Source organism: Xenopus laevis, chromosome 7S, assembly GCF_017654675.1.
Source record: "Xenopus laevis strain J_2021 chromosome 7S, Xenopus_laevis_v10.1, whole genome shotgun sequence".
NCBI lineage: Eukaryota > Metazoa > Chordata > Amphibia > Anura > Pipidae > Xenopus > Xenopus laevis.
The window spans coordinates 23,104,384-23,129,343 of record NC_054384.1 but is presented as its reverse complement, the minus strand read 5'-3'; the positions used below and the strand labels follow the sequence as shown (position 1 = coordinate 23,129,343).

Sequence of the window (24,960 nt, the reverse complement as noted above, 5' to 3'; positions counted from 1 at the left end):
CAGGAATATGCAGGTGGTTGGAGCGTGGACTGCATATATGAACTTGTGCATTTCTCCATCTCACTGAATTTTTAAACCTGCCTGATCGACATATGGCTGATTTACGGTCAGATATCGATCATAAAAGCTCTTTGGAGGGCCCTGTACACTGGCCAATAGGCTCCCGACTTGGCCTGTCAGCAGCTTTTATTTGCCCGTATACCTTTGGTTTGACATGTATTTTTTTTATACTTGGTGCTGCAGCAATAATTAAACATTTCCTTGCCCTTTTATTTCTGCTTTGCTGTATAACACATATTTGCAGTGTCCATAGGAATCTGTGCAAATGTATCTCCTATAGAATCCTTCTGAGCCAAAATGGTATATCCATGGGTTGTGTATTAAAAACGAATGTATTATATTGGCAAATAAATAAATAACTTCTTTGGTCCTTCTCTTTCAATTCATATGTGTTGGCCTTTTTTAACGCTTGTCTAATCAAAAGCAGTTAATTTTGTTTTGCTTCGAATAGGTGGCTGCCAGCTTAGAGAAGAATCTCATTCCCAGACTCACAAGTTCTCCACCAGACATTGAGTGCTTGCGCTTGTATCTCACCCTCCCAGAGTGTCCCCTTATGACTGAAACCAACAACTTCCGTTCTTTAGCCATTCCGTTTGCTAAAGCTATTGTAAGCTTAGATAAAGCACCATTAAAAGTTTTAGGTGAGTTTTGCTTTTTTCCTTGAACTGGTCTACACAGAAACGCTGTTTCATGTCACTCCACCATTTATAAACTACTGTACTTGCAAACAAGAAATTGTGTTATTATACATACACAGAATATATATTTAGATTGATTAACTTGCAGCACACTCCCAAATAATATGCAAAGTAGTCGCAGTGCTTTACAGATATTATACATCATTAACATCAGTCCCTTCCGCTGGCGTTAACTATAGAGGGGCAGGGGTGGGCCTGGACCCATGGGACCTGCTTTCTCTATAGTTGATAGAAATCATCCCCTCCCCAGCTGCTCTCCTACCTACCGTAGCATGAGTGGGGGATATGGGTAGGTGAGGGATTTTTTTTAAAATTTTGTATAGGTGGAATGAGGAAATCCATGATACTATGACTAATGCAGTATTCGTATATAATTAGTATACAAAAGAGCCATCTAGGTTTTTTTAAGTTGATATTAATTTGAAGCCAGGAACGACCTCAATAGCAAATGCTTTTGTGGCTGAATAGAAGTAAATCCCACCAATACTGTTTCAAAATTAACTAGCAGTTAGTTAGGTTATATATGGACTTAAAAGATTAAACTTGATGTGTGTCTTAACCTAACTTACAATGTACATTCAACCTGCTTACCAGTTCATCAAACTGTCTTAATGTTGCTATTCATTAAATTATTTAATGGGAAAGGAAAAAATAGGAAAAAGAAAAGTGGGGCCTGGGCATGTATTTACAAACCCCATAGCCCTTAAGAAAGAGGGAAAGGGGCAGGGAGGTATAAAAATAAATCCAAAAAGCAGAATTAGAAGCAGGAAATTACAATCATATGCTTAATATGGACTCTATGGGGGTGGCTTTCCTCCTTCCTCCTTTCCTTTGGATATTTGCGTTTATATATTTATAGGACCATCTCTATAAAAGTTTACATAACAACTTTGTATTAATGTGTGCAAATTTATGTCAACAGAAAACTGGTGGTCCCTGCTTGAGCCCACATTATACATGAGAATAGTACAACTTTATAAGGATGTTGTGGTGCACCTATTGAAACTCCCCAATAATAGAATTCCTCCTGCAGAGCAATGGATATTCTACACCTTTCTTAATACTGCCTTCGGGGTTTTGGAGATCCTGCACAGGGTATGTGTTTTTATTCTATGTATGGATTATTTTGACATTTTGAATCATTTTATCTTGGATAACCATTCCTATTAGAGCCCTCTTGACCCAGGGAACCTACTTCTCTTTGTTGAAGGGAGTGATCATAGCCTTTATGAAGCTTTTCCTGTATAGCTAATCAGTTGCATAGGTAATGTTTGTAGTTATTTTTTAATTAATCAGCCCAATGGAAATATTACAGTTCTAGCATGACATGTTGTAGTGAGATTTGCGATTGGTCTGGGAAGCACCGTAAGCAGTGTAATCCTCTAATCATCACTTGAAAACAAGTGGTACACTCGGTAAAGCTGGAAAACAATTAGATATTCTGTGAGATTCAATTAGACAAATACAAAGGGACAATTTAAAAAGCTACCCGGTTAATGATATTATCGTTTGTATGATGACCTTAATGTGTATGCGTGATTATTGTATTTTATTTAGGTAAATGAAAAAGCTGCACAGATCATATCTTATGATAAATTTTACATTCATGAAGTGCAAGATTTTGTAGATATCCGAAAAGACTACTTCAACTGGTTTCAGCAACAAGCGTCTGGAATGGTATGTGTGGAATCCTTCTTTACTGGGAGGTGATTGATTTAATAACAGTTGGTCTATGCCACCTTCAGGTCAACTGAATACCAGAAGAGACATCAGCAGAAAAGTTTTTCTCTCTAGATAATCCATTTTACATTAGATTGGATTATGTGATGGTCTCTCGAGACTAAAGTTAAAGGGAAACTCCACAAAAACATAACTTTTTGAAAAGTAAACATAATTTCAAGCAACTTTGCAATATACATCAATCAAAAAATATGCAGACTTTTCCTGATTTTTAATGGTTTGGAAAAGTTCCCTAAGCCCAGCCCCCTGCTCTCCTGCTGATCTGTCTGACTACTGTTACTTTGTATCAACAGCCATCTGTCCTCAGCCTGTATCCTCCAAACCCCACAATTGCCGGCACACGTAATTTCAATAAGGAAAGGAACATCACAGGGCAATGCATTGTGGGTTATATAGTTTCTGCATGCTGTCTGTAAGCTATGGAGAAGTTGATACAATTTGTAACATCAGTGTTTAGTCCCTCCTTCCCTGCCAGGATTTCAAATTATGCATAAACAGCTGGATTTCAGCATAGAAAATGGCATTTATTCATACTTTTTGAAGAAACGGGTAACTGTGATGGTTATATCAGGGGTTTCTGTTATGAGGGCCTCTTTATCAAATTTTGGTTTGGAAGCTGAAGTTCCCCTTTAAATATGGAATAGGAATGGGATGCCAGTTTGTATTTTTGGATACTGTTCATGTATCTCTCTGACCTTGGTATGTTCTGTGTGGGTGTAAACAAAGGTTGCCCTACAAATGGGTGCTTGAGCTCAAAAAGCCTTAAAAACATGTCATTATAAAAGAAATTTTTAAAAAAACACATGTATTTTTCTGTTAGTTTTTTTGTAAGTTTTATAAAGAAAACAATTCATTTTGAGCTTTATGAGCACAATTGTATATTGATCTCTTGTCAGTTTGGGGTCTGGGCACCTTGTTTTTGTGTAGCAAAATATTTTTTTGTGTTTCATGTTAGGGCAGGCAGCTTTTTGTTTCAAGTGCTGTCCTTGGCTAGCTCAGCAATACAATAGGCTAGGGTAGGACTATTCACTTTTAAAACATTCAGAGAGCTCTAATAGTTAGCCTCCTGCTCTGGGAATTACACAGCTTATTTTCTATTAAATTAATAGCTGGACTAGATAATTGTACTGATACTTGTGTCTGCTTTGCCCATAGACATTTTACTTCCCTACAAACACACCAGTGCCAATAGCAACTCTGAAAGTCTGTCTGAGTCTGTCTGAGGAATCAGGAGAATAGGGAGATAAATGTTGTAAAAACATATTAGATGAGAGGAGAAGAGAAAAGCCAGAAGTGAAAAACCAAAAGGCGATAGCAAAGGGGAATGGGAAAAGGTAGACAAAACATGTATATAAAAGTAAACTAGGCAAAACCAATTTGGGGGGGGGGGGGAAACAAAAAATTCAAAATTAAATGGCCTAGCCAGAAACCAGGTCACACTTGGTAGCATTTATTAATAGGTCAGTAGCATGAAAATGAAAGTGTTTTTATATGCCGCTAAATATAATGCACTATTAACTTGCGCTGGTAACAAAAAAAAAAATAGTAATTGCTATGGGTTACTGGTGCAAATCTATCCAGTGTTTATAAATGAGCACAATGTGTTTTGTTCTTATACAGTAAGGTAAACAGGCGCCAGATGCCCAATGCCATTCATGGCTTTCAACAAATCTACAGACTGAAAAACTTCTTCACATAAAAAGGAGATCAGTTGGCTTGAAAGAGTTTATTTGTAGGTGCTGATAATGAGATAAAAACTTTAAAAGTAAACAAAATAATATCTTTTTTTTACTGTTACTGGCCTTTAATGAGTTACTTCCATGTTTCTAATTTTATGTATTAAATATATAGAGGCATTATTTTTATAAATCAGTTTAATTCAACCTAGATGTAGATGTTAACACAGTAATGAGAGTAGAATAATGATACTGTTGTTCCTTTCCTCCTATCGCATTATCTCAGGATGTGAATCATGGATTATATGAGGTAAGGGCGCTAGACTTTTCAGAGCCGGGACAAGTAAAGGCAAATGCAACTTGGATCGGAGCTTTGTCTTTCAATCATCCTCTCTTCCACTCTATGCACACAAAACCCCTCTCCCATCGAACACCACTGCTCAGTCTACATAGCCCCCCGGCAGCTCACAAACCCCTGCTCCCATCAGCTTACTCACTCCATCTCCATTTGTGCCCCCCACCCCCAAAAGCTACTCCCCTTGACTGCCTACCCCTAGTTCCAGCCCTGAAATTTTCACTCTACAGCCATACTAGCCAGAATGTTTGTGTCCAAATAAGGTTATATCCATTATTCCTGTCATTATCTCTGTCATTCCAGATGGTGTACCAAATTTTTCAAATAAATACATCAAAACATAATACGCTCAATATCCTGTACCAATGAATATATACAAAATGTAACTTAATGTACTCTATAAGTGCTAGGCAACAGCATCTTGGTAGGCCATCTTTTGAGTGGTCAGTTTGCACTGGGCTGCTCTTGAGGCACAAAGCATAGGGGTCATCGTAATACAGGAGTGCACATGCACAGGCTACACTTTTGTGACAAAACGGCTGTTGGGGAGTCCAGCACAGGAATGGAAAAGGGACCTTGTATGCAGACACAGTTGTTGAAAATGAAGCGTATGAAGGTGCATGGTCATAGACTGAGCCTGGTGTTACAATGTTTGGGATTTGTTAAAAGGGGACCTATCTGGCTATGAGGCTTCAATCCAAACTATAGTTTATATCAGGGGTCCTCAAACTTTTTAAACAGGGGGACAGTTCATGGCAAATACACAAGGGGGGTTGTGGGAGCACCCGCATTGCTAAGTAAAAATATATATAAGTATAAGGGAAGTGCTACTGGCATATCCAAATGGGTCAGTGCACATTCCCTGGGCCCCTGTCTAAGTAATTCAGTAGATATGCAAATGCATGTGTTAACAACGACAGGGGTTTTTAGTTGCAAAGTTATGATCATAAAGTTGAAAAGCCACCATACCACGTCAAGGTAAACCCCATATGGCGGTCCCTAACTTGTTTACCTACCAGTCATAGTATTGAGGATCCTGTGTCTCTCTGACAGTTCATGGCCCCTCAGACTGTTAGGGGTACAGAGTATAGTTTGAAAAAAAAAAAACAAATTCATATGCGGGAATAGCACTCTGGCAGCAGGCTATGCTATGTTGTTGGAACCTGTAGCGCTTCACCTTCCCACCCCTTCATCGGACACCTCTAATTATGCCCAGGGCAGCCTGAGACTAGAGGAAAGGTAGGGGGCAAGTAAATGACCTTGGAAGGCCATATTGGCCCGCGGGCCGGAGTTTGATGACCCCTGTAAAGTTTATATAAACAAGCTGCTGTGTAGCCATGGGGACAGCTATTCAAGCACAGGATACACAGTAGATGCTACACAGATCGACTTTAATGCCACCTCTTGAACTGGCCATAAATGGGTATACAATATATCAACCTGAGGGGCTCCTCCAGTTACTGTGCTTTGTTTTTATCTGATAGATTATTTTAACATTAGTGGTGTATAAATAAAATATGTATTACATCTTATGGTTCTGGTGCTTATCAATTACTATGCTAAGATTTTTAATAGAGGAGTTGTAGTTAATTTTCAGTGTTGTTATAGAGTTGTGATTGGTATTCCCTAATTGAACTGCAGTTCTTATATTTGATAAGTATGTAGTTAATTTCTTAGTGTTGTTACAGCCATTGACATGTTAGCAAAACTTCATAGAAGCTGATGCTGCAGAACAGATAATTTATGAATCCCAATGCACCATGTAGTGGTTTCTAACCTGCCATGTAGTATGGATTTGAATAAATTACGAAGCAGCCTTGAATTATGAATCCTACTGTTATGTTTTTAGCTTTAGTTCTCCTAAATGTTGAAATTATTCATTAGTGCTTAAAACTTAATTTAAATGTTAAAATGTTATTAGTAACAATTTCAGTACAATTTATGATTAATCATAATCTTTATAGATGCTTTAATTTAAGTTGTCTCTTAACTGAAGCCTTCACCTTTTGCATTCATGTATGTGTTGGCAGCATTATGAATTTCTCCCCATTTTTTCACTATGCTCAATTAACTTTTTCTTTATAGATTGCTGATCCACCGGTTACAATTTGCACATATCCCTTTGTTTTTGATGCTCAGGCAAAGACAACACTTCTGCAGACAGATGCAGTCATGCAGATGCAGGTACCTATTAAAAATGTGTTTTTGTTATCTATTATAATGGAGAACTGGTTGAGCTTCCAGTTTGTCACCCTACAGGGCGCTGCTCTAGTAGAAAATGTTTTTTTCAAACCATGGAGGCAGATCCCAAAGAAAACAGTTATTCTTCTATTTTAGCTGCAACTCTTCTCACCCTCTGGTTTATAGCCATTTTGGATGCAAGTCCGCTCCCAAACCAGCACTGAGCTTTTATGGTTTTAAACCCACTCCCAAGCCAAAGAGGTGCAGAGCCATTTACCTCTGGATACATGTCATAATATTATTGCATGCATTTCATTAAGCAAAAAGAACATTTTTAAAAGTTATAAGCCCCGTTAACTATGGAAATCCAACATCTTAAATGGTTAAACTGTCTATGAAACATAGACATCCAGATTAGCTAATATATATGACTGTATTTTGCAAAAACCTGACCATTATTAATGACATTTTGCATTTAGTTGTAGTTTTTAATTTAATGTAAGACGATGACTCTCTTTTCTTTCCTCACATAAAAAAGTAATTGACCTGCATTCTTTATGCCAACTACAATGCTTTTAGTTTTATCGCAGTGAACGAGTATGGTCTACTTCCTGTATGTTTGCATTTGTGTGTGTGACAGATTGTATTTTTGCCATACTAGTCAGACCCCTAGTATGTCTTATCTGAGATGACTTATATCACTTTACTGATAGGAAGAATTTGTATTTCCACAAAAAACCTGCTACCCTTTGAAACTGCTACCTATTAACATCAATGCGAAGTTATTTGATTGTTTTCTCAAAGACTTACACTGCTTCCTTTTGGGCAGTGTGCTCTGTTTCATGGGGACTCTTTGCACTTCCCATTTCAGTATGTATGTGGTAAGAGTAACCTCTAGAGGGATCAAGTCCTAACAGAATAAACTAGCAGAAGGATCAAGGTAAAATTTTAACTAGACAAATAATGCAAACACCACACAACAAAAACCTTGAGAATGTTAACATCTTTCTAAAAAAAAAAAATATGCAGCCAAGAAACTGCTTATCGTATACAAAATAGCTGTGTGTTTTTGACAATTAAATTGCATGTTCACATACTACATTGGAAGTTCATTTCATCATCCATGTTTTATCAGGAGGCAGTTGACAATGCTAACAGGCAGAACATCTCGTCCTGGTTTCATCCTATAGTTGAATCAGTGGATACATGTCTGATATTAATTGTTCGCAGAGACAACATCGTTGGTGATGCTATGGAAGTTCTAAGGAAAACGAAAAACATAGACTACAAAAAGCCAATGAGGGTATTGTATGTCTGTTATTGCATGTTTACATAAACTAACACCCCAAACAGTAGTGCTTGGGTGCTATTGCTGTTTTGAATCTCTGAGGCTTCATCTGCTATTTAATTCATTAAATCTGTCTTATAGACTGACCTCTGGAATGCAGCAATGATGAGCTGCTGAATAAGTACTTCTACTCAGAAGTTTTACATATCAGACTGTACTATGCAGCAAACTTGAACTGGGCGGTAGTTTACAAGACTTGCATGGGTGAATCACCTTGCAAATCTGGCCTTTAATTAAATAATGAAATAGAATGAAAGAAATGTGCTGCCTGCAGTATGCACACGATGCTTTGTAGTTGACAGCACTCTGTAAACTCCAGGCTTGTGGAATAAAGACAGACAAATATATTCTGCATGTATATAAAATTGTATTGGATAATGTTATATGTGGCAGGTCTCCATACGCAAGCTTGTTAAAAAGCAAGCATGATAAAAACAATTTTAGGTATGAAATATAACTATCTTTTATTTTAGGTTTCCTTCCTCGGGAAAGGATTTAGACCTTAGACTTAGGGCCCTGACATATGAGGCATTTCATCAGTTGACGGGAAATCTTCTATCCCGTGGACGAAGAAGCGCCCGATAATACCTGCCCCTTAAGATTTGTTTGAAGTGCTGCATGTAAAACACACTACGTGCTGCAATCCTGACCTGACCCGCAAATGCCTCCATATGTATTTTCATGGCGATTACCCAGATTCACAGCATGGTATGTGTTTAGACTTCAGACTTCTTTTCACTTCCATCTTCTATTAACTTTATATTCTTCAAAGGTAATCTTTGTTGGAGAAGAAGCAGTTGATGCAGGGGGCGTTCGTAAGGAGTTTTTCTTACTAGTCATGAGAGAATTACTGGACCCCAAGTATGGAATGTTCAGATATTATAAAAAATCAAGATTAATCTGGTTTTCTGATCAGGTAACTAATGTCTTGTCAATTTTTAATCAATAGATTATATTAAAGGATAAGTAAACCTTTAAAATAAGTGAATGTAAAATTGATGAGGGTGCTATTCTAAGCACTTTTGCATTGTACATTCATTATTTATTTATTTTTTATTCCAAGATATTAAAGGTTACATGTACTGTTAAAATCAATGATTTTTTTTACAACAGCGCCACCTGCTGGTCATTTTCCAACCAGTCTGACCACCAAGTAGTCAAGGAAGTTGTCAGGAGAAAGAAAAAGGCTGCTCTGATGTTCTTCTGCTTAGGAAAAAAATTAAGAGACCTTTCTCACATCTTCCCTAACCAGAAGAACATCTGCACAGCCTCTTTTTTTCTCCTGACAACTTCCTTGACTACTTGGTGGTCAGACTGACCAGCAGGTGGCGCTGTTGTAACAAAATTCATTCATATTAACAGTACATGTAACCTTTAATATCTTGGAATAAAGAATAAATAAATAATGAATGTACATTGCAAAAGTGTTTAGAATAGCACTCTCATCAATATTACATTCACTTATTTTTAAGGTTTACTCATCCTTTAACAGGAATCTATGTATTTTCATCTGTGACTATCTGATCTTAATTGCCCTTCTATGGTTTCTGTTGTATTGCATGTAGTGGTCACATCTGCCTAATGCAGTTAAAATTAGCTAGCAGCATGGTAGATTCCTTTCATACAGAGTAACAAGTAAAGTAAGGGTTAGGTGGGTAACTCTTTCATAAACAAGATAATATTCACATGTAATTATATTTTAAGTAAAAGCTACATTATATCACAAAAACAACATTCAATACATTAGTTGGAGCGTGCAAATTGATGATTATCATTCCTAAATAGGGTTGCCACCCGGCGGTATTTTACCGGCCTAGGCGGTAAAATACCTGCCAAGTCCGGGGCCAGTATTACAAATTTATCGGCAATGTAGCTGCCGGTAAATTTGTAATATGATTAAAAAGAGCCCTCGGCCTGCCCCCAATCCCCTGGAACTTAGCTTTTCTTTTGCTTCTTTTAGCGTCTGTGGCGCGGCCCTGACCCTTTTGACGTCACGGCCCGCCCCTTTTGACGTCACGGTCTGCCCCTTTGTGTCCCCACCAGCCGGTAAAGAATTTTAAAAAAGGTGGCAACCCTATTCCTAAAGCCACGCCCACCCTCCCCCAGGGAAGACACATCTGCAAGGGCTCCCAGGGCACTATTAAAATCTACACCCATCCGTGCTTTACAAGTCCCCTTCTGCCAACATCTCCCACACCAGCAGCCTAAAAGGGACATCCGCTGTCTAAAGGAGGAAAAACTGGCTCTCTAGCACACACAGAGCCGGAGAACAAACCTACCTCCTCAACAGAAGCCAGGGACTCGAGTAGTAGAGGTACCCAGGACCAAGCTGGGGCTTGAACTTCAGGGCAGACTGCTGGCCTGGTGACGTGGGGCACCTTGAGGGAGACAGTGGGCCTAGTGGCGAACAAGATGGCGGCGCGACAGTAGATTGCAGCGGCCTCTCTGGATCACAAGGTGCTTTCTTTTTTTGTAGTTTTTGTGCTTTTTTGTGAAGCTATGTATGTTGGAACAACTAATTTCCAGGTCTATAATTGCCAGACACTCCTTGAGTACAGCAATCATGCATATCTTACGATAAAGGATGGCTTATTGCATACACTACGGAATCTCGGCCTACTTCGAGAGCAGGATCTTCCGACCGTGGTCTCGCATGGGGCCAATGGCGGGAGGAGAACCACTCTGAAATGGTGTACGAGGATGTGAAATCGAGCAGGAGTCCGTGCTAGGCTAGAAGAACTAACCCCAGCCGACCCGCTCTCCCGTCCATACTACTGTCTCACATCTGCTCCATAGAAAATAAAATGTACTACATTCAACTCCAGCAAACTACCCAGCATGAATTCAGAGACTGCTGCATGTTCATATTCATGGAGACGTGGCTTAGCGAAAGGGTCCCGGATGCTGCCATTCAGCAGGATGGGCTAGTCGCGGTTCGAACCGAGTCGCTGCTCTGAGCGGTAAGAATTGTCTGTGGTGGTCTGTGTGTTTACATCAACACGAAATGGTGCAGGAACTCTGTGCTTGTCCAGCCACTGCTCACTGCTGGTGGAGTTTGTTGTTGTGAAGTGCAGACTCTTTTATTTACCCCCTGTGAGATTGCTTCCATTCATATTATTGGAGTTTACAGTCCTCCCAGCGCGAACACCAAAGATGCGCTCTGGGAGCTGTACAGCGATATCACGGACATACAAAACACTCACCCAGATGGACTGATTATTATCGCTGGAGATTTTAACCATGCAAATCTCAGGTCAGTGCTCCCTAAATTCCATCAGCATGTGGAATTTGCTACAAGAGGGCCAAGCACGCTGGATCAGGTTTACACAAACATTTCCAGTGCGTACCGAGCAGAGCCCCGCCCACACTATACTCAGACCACATCTCTGTTATGCTAATTCCAGCATACAGACCACTCGTCAGGCACTCTAAACCGGTTCTGAAACAGGTGAAAACATGGCCCTGCTCTTCAGGACTGTTTTGAGTGCACTGACTGGAACATGTTTAGGGAGGCTGCAATCTAAAGCGACTACATCAACTTGGATGAGTATACGTCATCTGTAATCAGCTACATCACAAAGTGCATTGATGATGTCACTGTCTCCAAGTGCATCACTACACGCCTCAACAAGAAGCCGTGGTTCACTGAAGAGGTACGTGTGTTACTGAGGGCCCGAGATTCGGCTTTCAGGGAAGGTGACGAAGTCGCCCTGAGAACAGCGAGAGCCAAACTTTCCCGTGCCATCAGAGTAGCTAAGCGCGCATACACTCAGAGAATATACAGCTTCTTCCAGGAGAATGGCGACACACGGCGCATGTGGCAGGGCATCTAGGCTATCACAAACTACAGGTCAACACCATCTGCCTGTGACAGTGCGCCTCCATTGCAGATGCACTGAATGACTTCTATACACGGTTTAAAGCACAGAACAACACAGGAATGAGGAAGACAATCACTTTGCCTAGTTTGCATGCTGTTCATAGACTTTAGTTCAGCATTCAACACTATCATTCCTCAGCATCTGATAGAAAAGCTGAGCCTGCCTGCTTGGACTGAACACCTCCCTCTGTAGTTGGGTTCTGGACTTCCTAACGGACAGGCCTCAGTCAGTCAGGATTGGAAACATCATCTCCAGAACCACCACACTGAGCACCAGAGCCCTCAAGGTAGTCTTCTACTGTTCACTCTGCTGACGCATGACTGTGCAGCCACGCACCGCACAAATCACATTATATAGTTCGTTGATGACACGACCGTGGTGGGTCTCATCAGCAATAATGACGAGTCACCATACAGTGAGGAGGTGCAGCGGTTAACAGACTGGTGCAGAGCCAACAACCTGTCTCTCAATGTAGGAAAAACAAAGGAGATGGTTGTTGACTTTAGGAAGACTAGGAGTGACCACATGCCACTGTACATCGACGGCTCTAATGTGGAGATCGTCAAAAGCACCAAATTCCTTGGTGTCCACCTGGCAGAGAACCTCACCTGGTCCCACAACACCAGCTACTTAGCCAAGAAAGCTCAACAGCGCCTCTACTTCCTGCGCGAGCTGAGGAAATCCCATCTCCCACCATCCATACTCAAAACCTTCTACAGAGGGACTATCAAGAGCATCCTGAGCAACTGTATCACTGTCTGGGCTGGGAACTGCACTGTCATGGAGCGTAAGACCCTACAGGGGATATTGAAGACAGCAGAGAAGATCATAGGTGTCTCTCTTCCTTCCATCACGGATATTTACACCACTCGCTGCATCCGTAAAGCCACCAGCATTGTGGCTGATCCAACACACCCCTCACACTCACTGTTCACACTCCTGCCATCTGGAAAAAGGTACCGAAGCATTAGGGCCCTCACTACTAGACTGTGTAACAGTTTCTTCCCCCAAGCCATAAGGCTCCTGCATACTCAGGGACCGGACAGATCTCTCTCACACACACACTCCATCTGACCTTACTATATACCACAACGTTACACAGCCACTGTACGCCATTGTATGGATGAATAGCCATTGGATACAGTTGTTCCCTAAGAGCACATCTGCACTTTCTCATGTTGTTTATCATGTTCTTGTTACTGTCATGTCACAATGATACACCCATCATGTCTGACATTAAGCATTATTTACTTAACATATTACATCTGCTGAGTGTGCGCTGTCTTGTCCTGTCCCTGCACTGTGCTGTCCTGTCTTGCAGGAGTTGCATATTTTTGCACTTGCACTTTTTGTCTATGTTGTGTTGTGTAGCACCATGGTCCTATAGGAACGTTGTTTTTTCACTGTGTACTTTACAAACATATATGGATGAAATGACAATAAACTCTCTTGACTTGACTCTTGACTTTTCTACAAAAAACAGAATTTGCTTGTATTGCTACATATAGATATTTAAAGCCATGTAAGTAACTGCAGATGTCTTAATTGCATAATATGTAGGACATGTAGCCTATATATACAAATCCACCCTGTATGTCTGGCCTTACTAGATGCTCTGTACCAGAAGTCTACTAGAACTTCATGCAGTGCCTTTTAGAACAGCTTTTATTGAAGTATATTATTTAAAAGTATATATTATTTAAAACTATAGGATCAGACTACAATGCAGTTAAAACCATAATTTCACAGTGCAAAAAACAAATGTGTCCACCAACCATGTTGAAGGGACTCCACTTCTTGTCGCTTTCTACAAGAGAATTTTCTGTGAAGTAGAAGACTGCAGAAGTGCTGCACAGCATATTATTCTCTGGAGAAAGGAAGTTATTAACTCTTTAGACAGTTCAAGATGAATTTTGTAGCCCACATGTAATGTGGGTCTCAGCATGAGAATAAAAATACTGGAGATGCAGAACATCACATGACAAAGCAAAGGGACAATTTGCATCATGCATCCAATAAATCTTTCATATTTTGTTTTCATTCCCTTTCAGACCTTTGAAGACATCGATTTATTCCACCTTATTGGTGTAGTCTGTGGTTTAGCAATTTACAATTTCACAATTATTGAGCTCAAATTCCCTTTGGCACTATATAAGAAGCTTCTGCAAAAGAAACCATCCTTGGAAGACTTAAAGGAGCTGAAGCCTGTTGTTGGACGGTTAGTAAGTGTGATACAAAAAAATTGAACAAATGTGGAAATCACAGAGTAGTTCCTTTACAGCCATGTAATAGCCATGTGTTTCAAGGGGTGGTTCACCTTCAAATTCTAAGTTTTCAATTTGTCTTCATTATTTATTTTTTATACTTTCTGAATTATTAGCCTTCTTCTTCTGACTCTTTCCAGTTTTCAAATGGGGGTCACTGACCCGTCTAAAAAAAACAAATGCTCTGTAAGGCAACAAATTTATTGTTACTTTTTATTACTGATCTTTCTATTCAGGCCCTCTCCTATTTATATTCCAGTCTCTTATTCAAATCACTGCATGGTTGCTAGGGTAATTTGAACCGAAGCGACCAGATTGCTGAAATTGCAAACTGGAGAGCTGCTAAATAAAAAGCTGAATCACTCAAAAACCACAAATAATAAAAAATTAAAACCAATTGCAAATTGTCTCAGAATATCACTCTCTACATCATAAAATTTAACTCAAAGGTTAACAACCCCTTTAAGAAGTGTCCATAATCAAGTTACTAAAACTGCACATAATAAGCTTTAATAATACCGAAAGAAACTTGTGTCGGTACTGCTGACTGGCCTCCTCGGGGAATTTTAAGCCACCTAAATACATGTTAGAGGCAACATTTTAATGTAAAGACTGCCCATAATACTTAATGTTACCCCAGGTTACATGGTAGTAGAGGACAAATGTCTGTTCTGTTTAGTAATGTAGGAATAGGGGACAACAACACCATAGGCTGATATACTGAGGGAGAGAGGCCAGAGGCTGATATACTGAGGGAGAGAGGCCAGAGACTGATATACTGAGGGAGAGAGGCCAGAGGCTGATATACTGAGGGAGAGAGGCCAGAGACTGATATACTGAGGGAGAGAGGCCAGAGGCTGATATACTGAGGGAGAGAGGCCAGAGGCTGATATACTGAGGGAGAGAGGCCAGAGGCTGATATACTGAGGGGAGGGAAAGGAGAGGCCAGAGGCTTTAACTGGGGAGAGGCAGAGGCTGATATACTGAGGGAGAGAGGCCAGAGGCTGATATACTGAGGGAGAGAGGCCAGAGACTGATATACTGAGGGAGAGAGGCCAGAGACTGATATACTGAGGGAGAGAGGCCAGAGACTGATATACTGAGGGAGAGAGGCCAGAGACTGATATACTGAGGGAGAGAGGCCAGAGACTGATATACTGAGGGAGAGAGGCCAGAGACTGATATACTGAGGGAGAGAGGCCAGAGACTGATGTACAGTGGGAGAGAGGCCAGAGACTGATGTACAGTGGGAGAGAGGCCAGAGACTGATATACTGAGGGAGAGAGGCCAGAGACTGATATACTGAGGGAGAGAGGCCAGAGACTGATATACTGAGGGAGAGAGGCCAGAGACTGATATACTGAGGGAGAGAGGCCAGAGACTGATATACTGAGGGAGAGAGGCCAGAGACTGATATACTGAGGGAGAGAGGCCAGAGACTGATGTACTGAGGGAGAGAGGCCAGAGACTGATATACTGAGGGAGAGAGGCCAGAGACTGATATACTGAGGGAGAGAGGCCAGAGACTGATATACTGAGGGAGAGAGGCCAGAGACTGATATACTGAGGGAGAGAGGCCAGAGACTGATATACTGAGGGAGAGAGGCCAGAGACTGATATACTGAGGGAGAGAGGCCAGAGACTGATGTACAGTGGGAGGGAAGAAGTTGAAAGAAGCCAACAGATAATATCTAGGGGAGAGACTAGGTATTGGCTGATAAAAAGATGGCAAGTATTAAACCATTTGGGAGGAGGGAAAGTGAATTGGGTAATATACTGAGATACCTGAGGTTTCAGATCTCTGACATAAGAGTATATTAGCTGGAGCTGCAAAATCATAGATTTATAAAATATGTACAAATGTTAACGGATAACTCAATCCTATAAAGGATATGCGGTAAAAATGCTGTATTCATATACTGACTTACTTGTACCAGCCTAAAGTTTCACAATCTGTATAACTGTAATGATTTTGGCCTTTAAAATTGTGCAGCGGGAGTCACCAACTTGTATTTTGTTAGTGTCAGTGACACTGCACATCCTCATTTTGCCCTGGACAGCTGTTGAGAAGCTAAATCATATAAGCTGATGCAACAGGGGTGACTGTAAAATTGTGATGCAAACTGCACTGGTTTCTGAGCTGATGTGTTATCGAAAATCAATTAAGTAGAACCCCCGAAGTCCTGGATTTTAAGTTTTTCCAGAATTGACAATGTTTTGTCAGTCTTATACAAGCAAGCTGCTTTTTTGTTTCCTTTTTTAGGATTTTACGGTTTCCTGGAATTTACACCAATGTATAGCCAGGGTTCTAGGTTAAATTTCAAACCTGGGTGCCAGTCTTAATATTCCATGATATGACAGCACTCCAAGGGGAAGATTTATTAAAGGGGTGAAGTGACCCTTTTCAGGGACTTTGCAGATTTACTAACGGGTGCAGGCGTCACTTCACTAGCGAAGATGCTAGCAGTGATTCGAACTTACATCATATTTTTTTAGTGGGAAAAGTTTCTAAGTCTAAAAAATGCAGGCATCTTTTCCTTTTTTTCAGCGTGATAGCCTGCAAAAGTAATCGGGTTCCCCCATACATTTATCTAACATTTGGAACATTAACTATACACTGGACTCATGTGTTGGGCATTATAACAACTCTATTTTCTTTATTAAGGTTCCCTGGACTTGTGTAATGTAATGTATGTGCTGCAACGTATACGCCCATTAAACTTTATAAGCTCCCTCTGTATGCAAATTAGCCTGAGCGAAGACCTCTAACGAAGTTGCGCTCGGCGGAATTGAATGCTAGCACATCTTCACTTTGATTTGCTTCGATTTGATTTGCTTGCATTGCCGAAGTAGTGTTATTGAAAATTCGCCAGAGGTTGTCGCCCTGGACGCAACTTTGCATTTTAGTAAATTAGCGTTGTCTGAGTGAATTTTCGCCTGGCAAAGTGTTGCAATGGCTGTGAAGCCGTCGCTGGCAAATTTTCGCTGCTTAGTAAATTTACCCCCAAGGATGATTTTAGCAAAAGCGATGGGTTAATGCAAAAATAAAGGTTTATTGAATCCTACATTTTAGTTCCACACAGGAACTGGCGAAGATTTATTTTTCATTAACCCTTCGCTTGTGCTGAAATCATCCTTGAAGTGCTGTCATGTTGTGGAATATATATATATATATATCTGTATAGTTTGAGTTCGTCCCTAAGCTCAGTAACTGAAAGCAGCACAGAGCACATTCTGGTAATCTGTGGAAAAGACAATGTAGATCTTAAAGGGGCATATTTGATTGATCAGGACATACTGTGCGAGATCCTTCTCCATATATTTTCTAACTTTATTAAGAATATTGATTTCAAAAGCAGCGTTCCAGCAGTAGCTGGAATACAGAAGGCAACTTTTGGATGTATGGGCTTGCTGGGAGCCTGTTAGAGTTAAGGAGATTCTTGACTTGCTAGAATATCTGTGGAACCAGAATTTAATATAAAATATACATATTTTTACTGTTTGTTTTGCAGGAGCATGCAGCGGTTGTTGGACTATACTGAAGATGACATTGAGGAGACATTCTGCCTCTATTTTACAGTACGTCTCGCCTACTGGAAATACCATAGACAAACATATTTAGTTTCCAAGAATCACTGGAGCCAGAGACCTCTCAAGTGCTGAAAGTTCTTGTCGTTCTTTCCTCTCTAATGAGTTTCAGGTTTCTAAAGTGGTAATTGTTTGTAATGCCTCGTCCCCTCTCTAGCAGTCAACTGTTTAGCGGGGTTTTTCATCTAATTCATCTCATTCTAATATGGCTGCTTCTCTTGAGTTTTCCAATAACAGCACCTTTAACAGGATTTTCCTCAGTAGTAAACCTGACATTGCTTTGATGCTTTCATTTGCTGTTCTGGATTAATCTACTTATAGTTAAGCCCTGTGGCATGTGTTCTTGCACGCAAGGTATTGTATAAATATCTGTTATCCAGAGTTTTCAAGTACCGTAGTATTTTAACTAGAAAGTGTACTTGTGGAATAATGTCATACAGATATGATGTTTACCCAAGCTGTTTGCTATATTGCTCCTCCAAGCCAATAGATCATCAGGAGTGATAATGTGATAGTGTGTATAAACACTGATGTAATTATGCTTTACTGCATTCAGCAGGCTTCCAAAACATACTAAATGTGCAGTAAACAGCTATCTCCAAAGTAGTCCCAATACATTTCATCCTATTTTAAAGGGAACATACAAAGCAGCAGTTTTACACTGGTAATATTTTAAAAGTATAACAGAAGACAGCACCCTGCTGTGTGGGAGGGCTTCATTTACTGATGCAGAAAGTGCCTCCTGACTCTTTTCTGCACAGTCAAACTGAGCAAAAGACGCAACTTGCGTAATTAATTTTATTTTTTTCCACTCCCCCCCCCCCCACCTGGCCAGAATACAGGGGCGATCCTGCCCAGAGCCGGGCCAACCCGGCCAGGCGCCCTAGGCAACCTGGCCGGCCACGGCGCCGGCTTAGTGTGTGCTCAATCATGCATGCGCGAAAGTACGCGCCAGCGCGCGTGCGCAAAAGTACGCGCCAGCGCACATGCGCGAAAGTACGCGCACATGCGCACAAGCACATTTAAACGCAAATTACCATCGGCAGCCAGGGAGACACAGGACCGGATATGGGGTAGGCAAAAGAGCTGGTACGTGCCTGGCGCCCCCTCAGCTTTGCGCCCTAGGCACGTGCCTACTCTGCCTACCCCTAGTTCCGGCCCTGATCCTGCCCAATTTGCCGCCCGAGGCGGCCTTTGTTTTTCCTGCCCCCCGCCTCCCCCACGACACTCACCTTCAGTGCCGGACGGGGGTTGGGGGGGTCTACGTTGCTAGTGCAGAGAGCGCAATTGCGCTCTCTGCACTAGAAGAGCCGAATTTCCGGGTTGAAAACCGAAAATTCGGCTCTTAGTTACCAGGAGCAGCATTTTTGACATCCCTGGCAACCAGGTAGCGCTGCCGTCTGAGGCGAGTGCCTCAACTCTCCCCATTGGCGGAGCACCCCTGCCAGAATAGCAAGGGTTACAAAAATTCTCACAAGAGTACCCATCGTTTTATGGGTGGGTATATGACCTGTGCTGATCGTTTTCTTTTAATTTGAGTTTACAAAAGTTTAAATTATGTCCTATAGACAGGATCATCTTTATTTCTCCATAATGATTTTTGGATACCCCCTAAGACAGGGGTGCCCAAAAGGTAGATCAGGATATACCAGTAGACCTTTAGCTGGTGATCAGTAGATCTCAAGACACTGCCAACAAACAGCTCAGCTAAATTACCCTCCTGTTTAATTCTTTTCATCAAGATGTTTAATACAGTTTATTTATTAAGATTACATAATAAATAGTAGTTTTTTAAATATAGTGATATGCATTTGCTGATGAATCAGTGTATTTAAGTAATATTTTCCATGGAACAGAATGCTAACAATGCTTTAATGTATATAGAGCATAATGGCACAACATCACAAAAAGTAGCCCTCGCATTAGCAAAGTATGGGCACCCCTGCCCTAAGAGGTGGGTGAAACACTGGATTAAACGGTTGTTGTAGAACAATGTAGTGCTTTAATCCCCTTCTCTGAATCATGTAGTTCCAGCTTTCTTGTAGAAGGATACAGAGTAACCTCTCATTGGGGTTCATTTATAAACACTGGGCAAATTTGCACATTGGCAGTAACCCATAGCAACCAATCAGCGATTAGCTTCTTTCAGGGAGCTGAAAGTTGAACACTGAAAGCCATTGTCTGTCCACCGTTTATAAATGACCCCCATTGTGTTTTACTGAAACTCTGCTAATATAAAAGCTATGCTGGTATAGTATCTTTTATAATGTGTTGCTGTTACAGTGTTGGTTATTTACTGTATTCCGCAGTAGTTTATGCCCTTGTATTTCTGAAACAGATTACAGTAGACCACTTTGGAACCATAGAAGACAGAGAGCTAATACCAAATGGAGCTGAGACACCAGTGAATAAAAAAAACAGGTATGTTTCTTGAATTCCTAAACATCCCTAAGAAGCTCTGCTTTCATTGTTTGGAGCGTGGATGTTCGCATCTACACTGCTAACTATCTGACGCTGATGGGAATGATGGCTCACAAGAGAAACATGAGTGTGCTATTCCCAGCTTTTGAAGTTTGTCTCATGAATGCATTAAGAATCCATATCAGAGGCAAGGATTGGTCCTGGGCATTCTGAGCCAGCACTTCAAGTGTCAAATTCTATTTTAATAGGATATTATAGGCTTGTTGTTCACGTAAGTGTAAAGCTTACACTTAAATAATTGGTTTTAAGTGATCTTCATGTAGTTTGAGGAAGTTTTAATGTTCTGGAAACCATGTTAATCCTTTTTCCATGTGACATGATGTCTGTGTGTGGAACAGATTAACATTACATAATTCTATTTTTGAGAAGAACCTTTCGCTGTGATGTCACCTTTACAGAATAAGGGTTCTTGTCATCAATACTTCACATCACAGCCATCTAAGATTCCTTCAGTGCTTCACCCCTGATAAAGCAGATTAAATATAAATACAGGTTGTAAGACAAACACTGATACATCATGATAAAAGGCTGTGACAGGACTATAAATGCCAGGATGGACATTTAACAGCTGCTCATCATGTTGGAGGGACATTACCAACTTTAGGCTGCCCCATAAGGGCTGGAATTTGTGATATAACTAACAATAAGTAATCCCTTGTGTATAAGCATATATATTAGTTATAAATCAAGCTCTGTCTTGCAGACTAAGGTTAAGAACCCCAGAAGTGAAAACAATTACTGCAGAGAAGTACTTTGCTTGACAATCTGATCCAAATTTTAAATGTAAATAACATATTTTGCTTTATGTTCTTAAAGGCCCTGTAACAACTGCCATCTCTTTTGCAGTTTCTGCAGCATGTTCTGTTATTTCTGTTTACAACTCCATTTCTGTATTCATTATGACGACTAAGCAGAATTGTATTTCTGTTCACAGGCAGGAATATGTGGATGCCTATGTAGACTACATCTTTAACGAGTCAGTGGCCGCCTTATTCAGCGCGTTTAGCGCAGGGTTTCACAAAGTGTGTGGCGGGAAGGTACTTGAGCTCTTCCAACCCAATGAACTGCAGGCCATGGTGATTGGTAATACTGTCTATGACTGGAAGGAACTAGAAAAAGTAAGTAGATATGGATCACACTGTTTTGTTACTTTATTTTAATAAATAGAAGATGATTACTGTAATGTTATAAAAGGTAATGCAAAAATATGGCAAGGTATTTATACACCATTAACAAAGCCATATTGCCATGGTGTGCCTAAGGTATATTAAAGGAGGAGGAAAGGAATTGTAGTACAGGTATGGGACCTGTTATCCAGAATGCTTGGGACCTGGGGCTTTCCGGAGAATGGATCCGTAATTTTGATCTCCATACCTTAACTCTACTAAAAAATCATTTAAACATTAAATAAACCCAATAGGCTGGTTCTGCTTCCAATAAGAATTAACTATATCTTAGTTTGGATCATGTACAAAAGGTACTGTTTTATTATTATAGCGTAAAAGGAAAACATTTTAAAAATGTGATTATTTGGATAAAATGGAGTCTACGGGAGACAGCCTTTCCATAATTCGGAGCATTCTGGATAACGGATCCCATACCTGTAGTAAAATTTATTTTATTCCTTGGTTCAGATCATGGCCATTTTCAATATTAATTTTAAAAAAAAACACACACACACACAAACAAGCAACAATGAGAATGTTCAGTCTGGGCCACTGTTTAAAACTTTGACTTCAAGAGACCTGATCCAAATCAACACTCATGGCTTTCAACTCCTCCTTCTTTTAGATTGTAAGCACTCTTTTCCTCTTGTATCAGTTATTGACTTCTTTGTATATTAATCTTTATGATTAATGTTTGCACCCGTTTATTGTACTATGTTGTAGAATATGTTGACATAAGTACCTGATGAAAATAATAATGATTTTGAAGTCTCGCCTGGTTCAGATCCGTTCAGGGAGACAAGCAGAACCAGACAATGGTATAAACTGTTAAAGGGGTTGTTTACCTTTCAACACTTTTTTTAGTTCAGTCGTTTTCAGATTGTTCATCAGAAATAAAGACTTTTTCCAATTACTTAATCTTAATCCCTTATCTAGAAACCTATTATCCAGAAAGCTCAGAATTATTTATTTATTACTTGTGACCGGTTTTCTGATATTGAATTGTAATGTTTCAGTTTTCACCTTCTAAAGCAGCTCTGGGAGGGGGGTCACCGACCCTGTCACTGTTAACTAATTCATTAATTGATAGATTTATTATATTTGTCCCTGCTAAGCAGAATCCCACAGGCAGCTGTTAGAATTGATACAATAGTTGCTAATATTCCACAGATACTGCTGAGAAATGTATCAACTAATTGTATCAACTACATGTAGCAAATTGTAACAGTTCAGACTTCTCCTTAATTACTAAGCTTCCTGATTGAAACTCCAGAGACAGGAACTTTAAATTTATATTTTGGAAAAAACATAAAAAAATAAAAGGTGGAATGCAATTGAAAAAACTGTAAACTGAAAACAACTGAACTGAAAAAAAGCAACCCATTTAAGCAAATGACAGACTGTTTGTTTGGCTTTTCTATTTTTTCACAGTATCCAGATACAGAATTGAGCGAATGTACAATATCCCTAACAAAAAATGTTCCCCTTTTAGAGCACAGAATACAAAGGAGAATATTGGGCCGAACACCCTACAATTAAGATGTTCTGGGAAGTTTTTCATAAATTACCCTTGGAAAAGAAAAAGCAATTCTTGCGTAAGTTTCATTAATTATTGAGTAATATGCGACCTCTGTCTAACTTTGTGTTTTGTGCTGTAGATTAAAAATCATAAAAATGAATACAGGTATAGGATCCATTATCTGGAAACCAATTATCCAGAAAGCTCAGAATTACGGAATGGCCGTCTCCCATAGACTCCATTTTATCCAAATAATGCACATTTTTAAAAATGATTTCCTTTTTCTCTGTAATAATAAAACTGTACCTTGTACTTGATCCAAACTAAGATATAATTAAAGGGGAACCAACCACCCCTACCAAATGCCCCCCTAAACTTCCTGATATTGCCCCCCTCTCCCTCCCCACAATGTGTATTAGTATAAAAATAATTTTTTTTTTTTAAAAAAACCTGACCCTGAAATGCAGAGAACCGCAGCAGAGCTCTATTCTCATTTAATCCTTATTGAAAGCAGAACCAGCCTTTTAGGTTTATTTCATGTTTAAATGATTTCCTAGAAAATTAAACTATGAAGATCCAAATTACGGAAAGACTGAGTATCCTGAACGCCCCAGGTCCCGAGCATTCTGGATATGGACCGAATCCACTATTTGGGATTGGCCGAATCGTTCATGAAAGATTCGACCGGATACCGAATCGGATCCTAATTTGCATATGGAAATTATAGATGGAAAATTTTTTTACTTCCTTGTTTTAGTGCACGATGATGGAGAGCTCAACCCAATCCCAAAAATAGCACTTGTTGAAAGTGCAGGGTGCTTACCCAGAAGACCCCTTGCATTAGGGTCAGTAGAGTAATTGCCAAAAAATCCGGATGCACACCTTTTTGTTATGGTTGCATCAAAAGTGGTTTATTGAGCCCATATACATCACAAAAGGGCAACGTTTCGGACCCCTCCGGGCCCTTTATCAAGCCTCAGGGCCAGGAGGGGTCTGAAACGTTGCCCTTTTGTGATGTATATGGGCTCAATAAACCACTTTTGATACAATTTTAACAAAAAAGGGTGCATCCGGATTTTTTGGCAATTACTTCCTTGTTTTGAGATGAAAGGTCATGTGATTTCCCTTCCCACACCTAATTTACATATGCAACTTCAGATTTGGTTCAGCCACACACAAGGATTTGGCCGAATCCAAATCCTGCTGGAAAAGGCAGAATCCTGGCGAACCCCGAACCGAATCCTGGATTCGGTGCATCCCTAATTCTGGATAACAGATGCCATACATCTGAATTGTCTGGATAACAGATGCCATACATTAGAATTCTGCCTGCACTCCCGCCTGTGATACAGAGGATTTTTACCTACAGTGAACATTTTTAAAAACAGATCCATAATAAGGAAACTATTAGTCACTGTTACTAATGGCCAGTTTAGTCAACATAACATAGTTTCTTCTAGCCAGCAGTTCTGCTGAATAAAGCCTACTCTCATGTGATAATGAATATCTGTCGCCTCCGATTTCTGAATACACAATGCTTTCATTTATTAAATTGAACTTTTCTCCTATCTTTTAAAAAAGTTTTGCATATTGCTTCCCATATCCCTATGGTATGAGTTCAGTGTGGCATCATACTCTTTATATTATCATTATTGTTATTAAAGGAAAACTATACCCGCAAACAATGTAGATCTCTATAAAAAGATATTGCATAAAACAGCTCAGGTGTAAAACCCTGCTTCATGTTAATAAACCATTTTCATAATAATATACTTTTCTAGTAGTATGTGCCATTGGGTAATCATAAATAGAAAACTGTGCCATTTTAAAAAATAAGGGCCGCCCCCTGGGATTGTACGATTCACGGTGCACACAAACTATACTTGTTAGGTCACATGAGCCAATTAACAGACAGTTGTATCTTTTGCTTCAACGCTTCTTCATGTTACAATTAGGGGCATATTTATCAAGGGTCGAATTTCGAATTGAAAAAACTTCGAAAT

General features: G+C 40.0%; 1 protein-coding gene across 4 annotated transcripts in view; it reads left to right on the top strand.

Annotated features, from left to right (window-relative positions):
• The window catches only part of herc4.S (HECT and RLD domain containing E3 ubiquitin protein ligase 4 S homeolog), a 47,750-nt gene that overhangs the window by 21,672 nt on the left and 1,118 nt on the right, over positions 1–24,960 (top strand). For 2 of the 4 annotated variants that reach the window (XM_041570999.1, XM_041571000.1), the window contains 12 exons: positions 512–701; positions 1,681–1,853; positions 2,316–2,435; positions 4,461–4,484; positions 6,615–6,713; positions 7,846–8,013; positions 8,831–8,974; positions 13,991–14,157; positions 17,716–17,782; positions 20,130–20,212; positions 21,207–21,390; positions 22,931–23,033. In XM_041570999.1, coding sequence (XP_041426933.1) covers positions 512–701; positions 1,681–1,853; positions 2,316–2,435; positions 4,461–4,484; positions 6,615–6,713; positions 7,846–8,013; positions 8,831–8,974; positions 13,991–14,157; positions 17,716–17,782; positions 20,130–20,212; positions 21,207–21,390; positions 22,931–23,033 — 1,522 coding nt within the window. The remainder of the gene's footprint in view (positions 1–511; positions 702–1,680; positions 1,854–2,315; positions 2,436–4,460; positions 4,485–6,614; positions 6,714–7,845; positions 8,014–8,830; positions 8,975–13,990; positions 14,158–17,715; positions 17,783–20,129; positions 20,213–21,206; positions 21,391–22,930; positions 23,034–24,960) is intronic. The other 2 variants (XM_018226951.2, XM_041571001.1) reach the window with 1 other exon arrangement.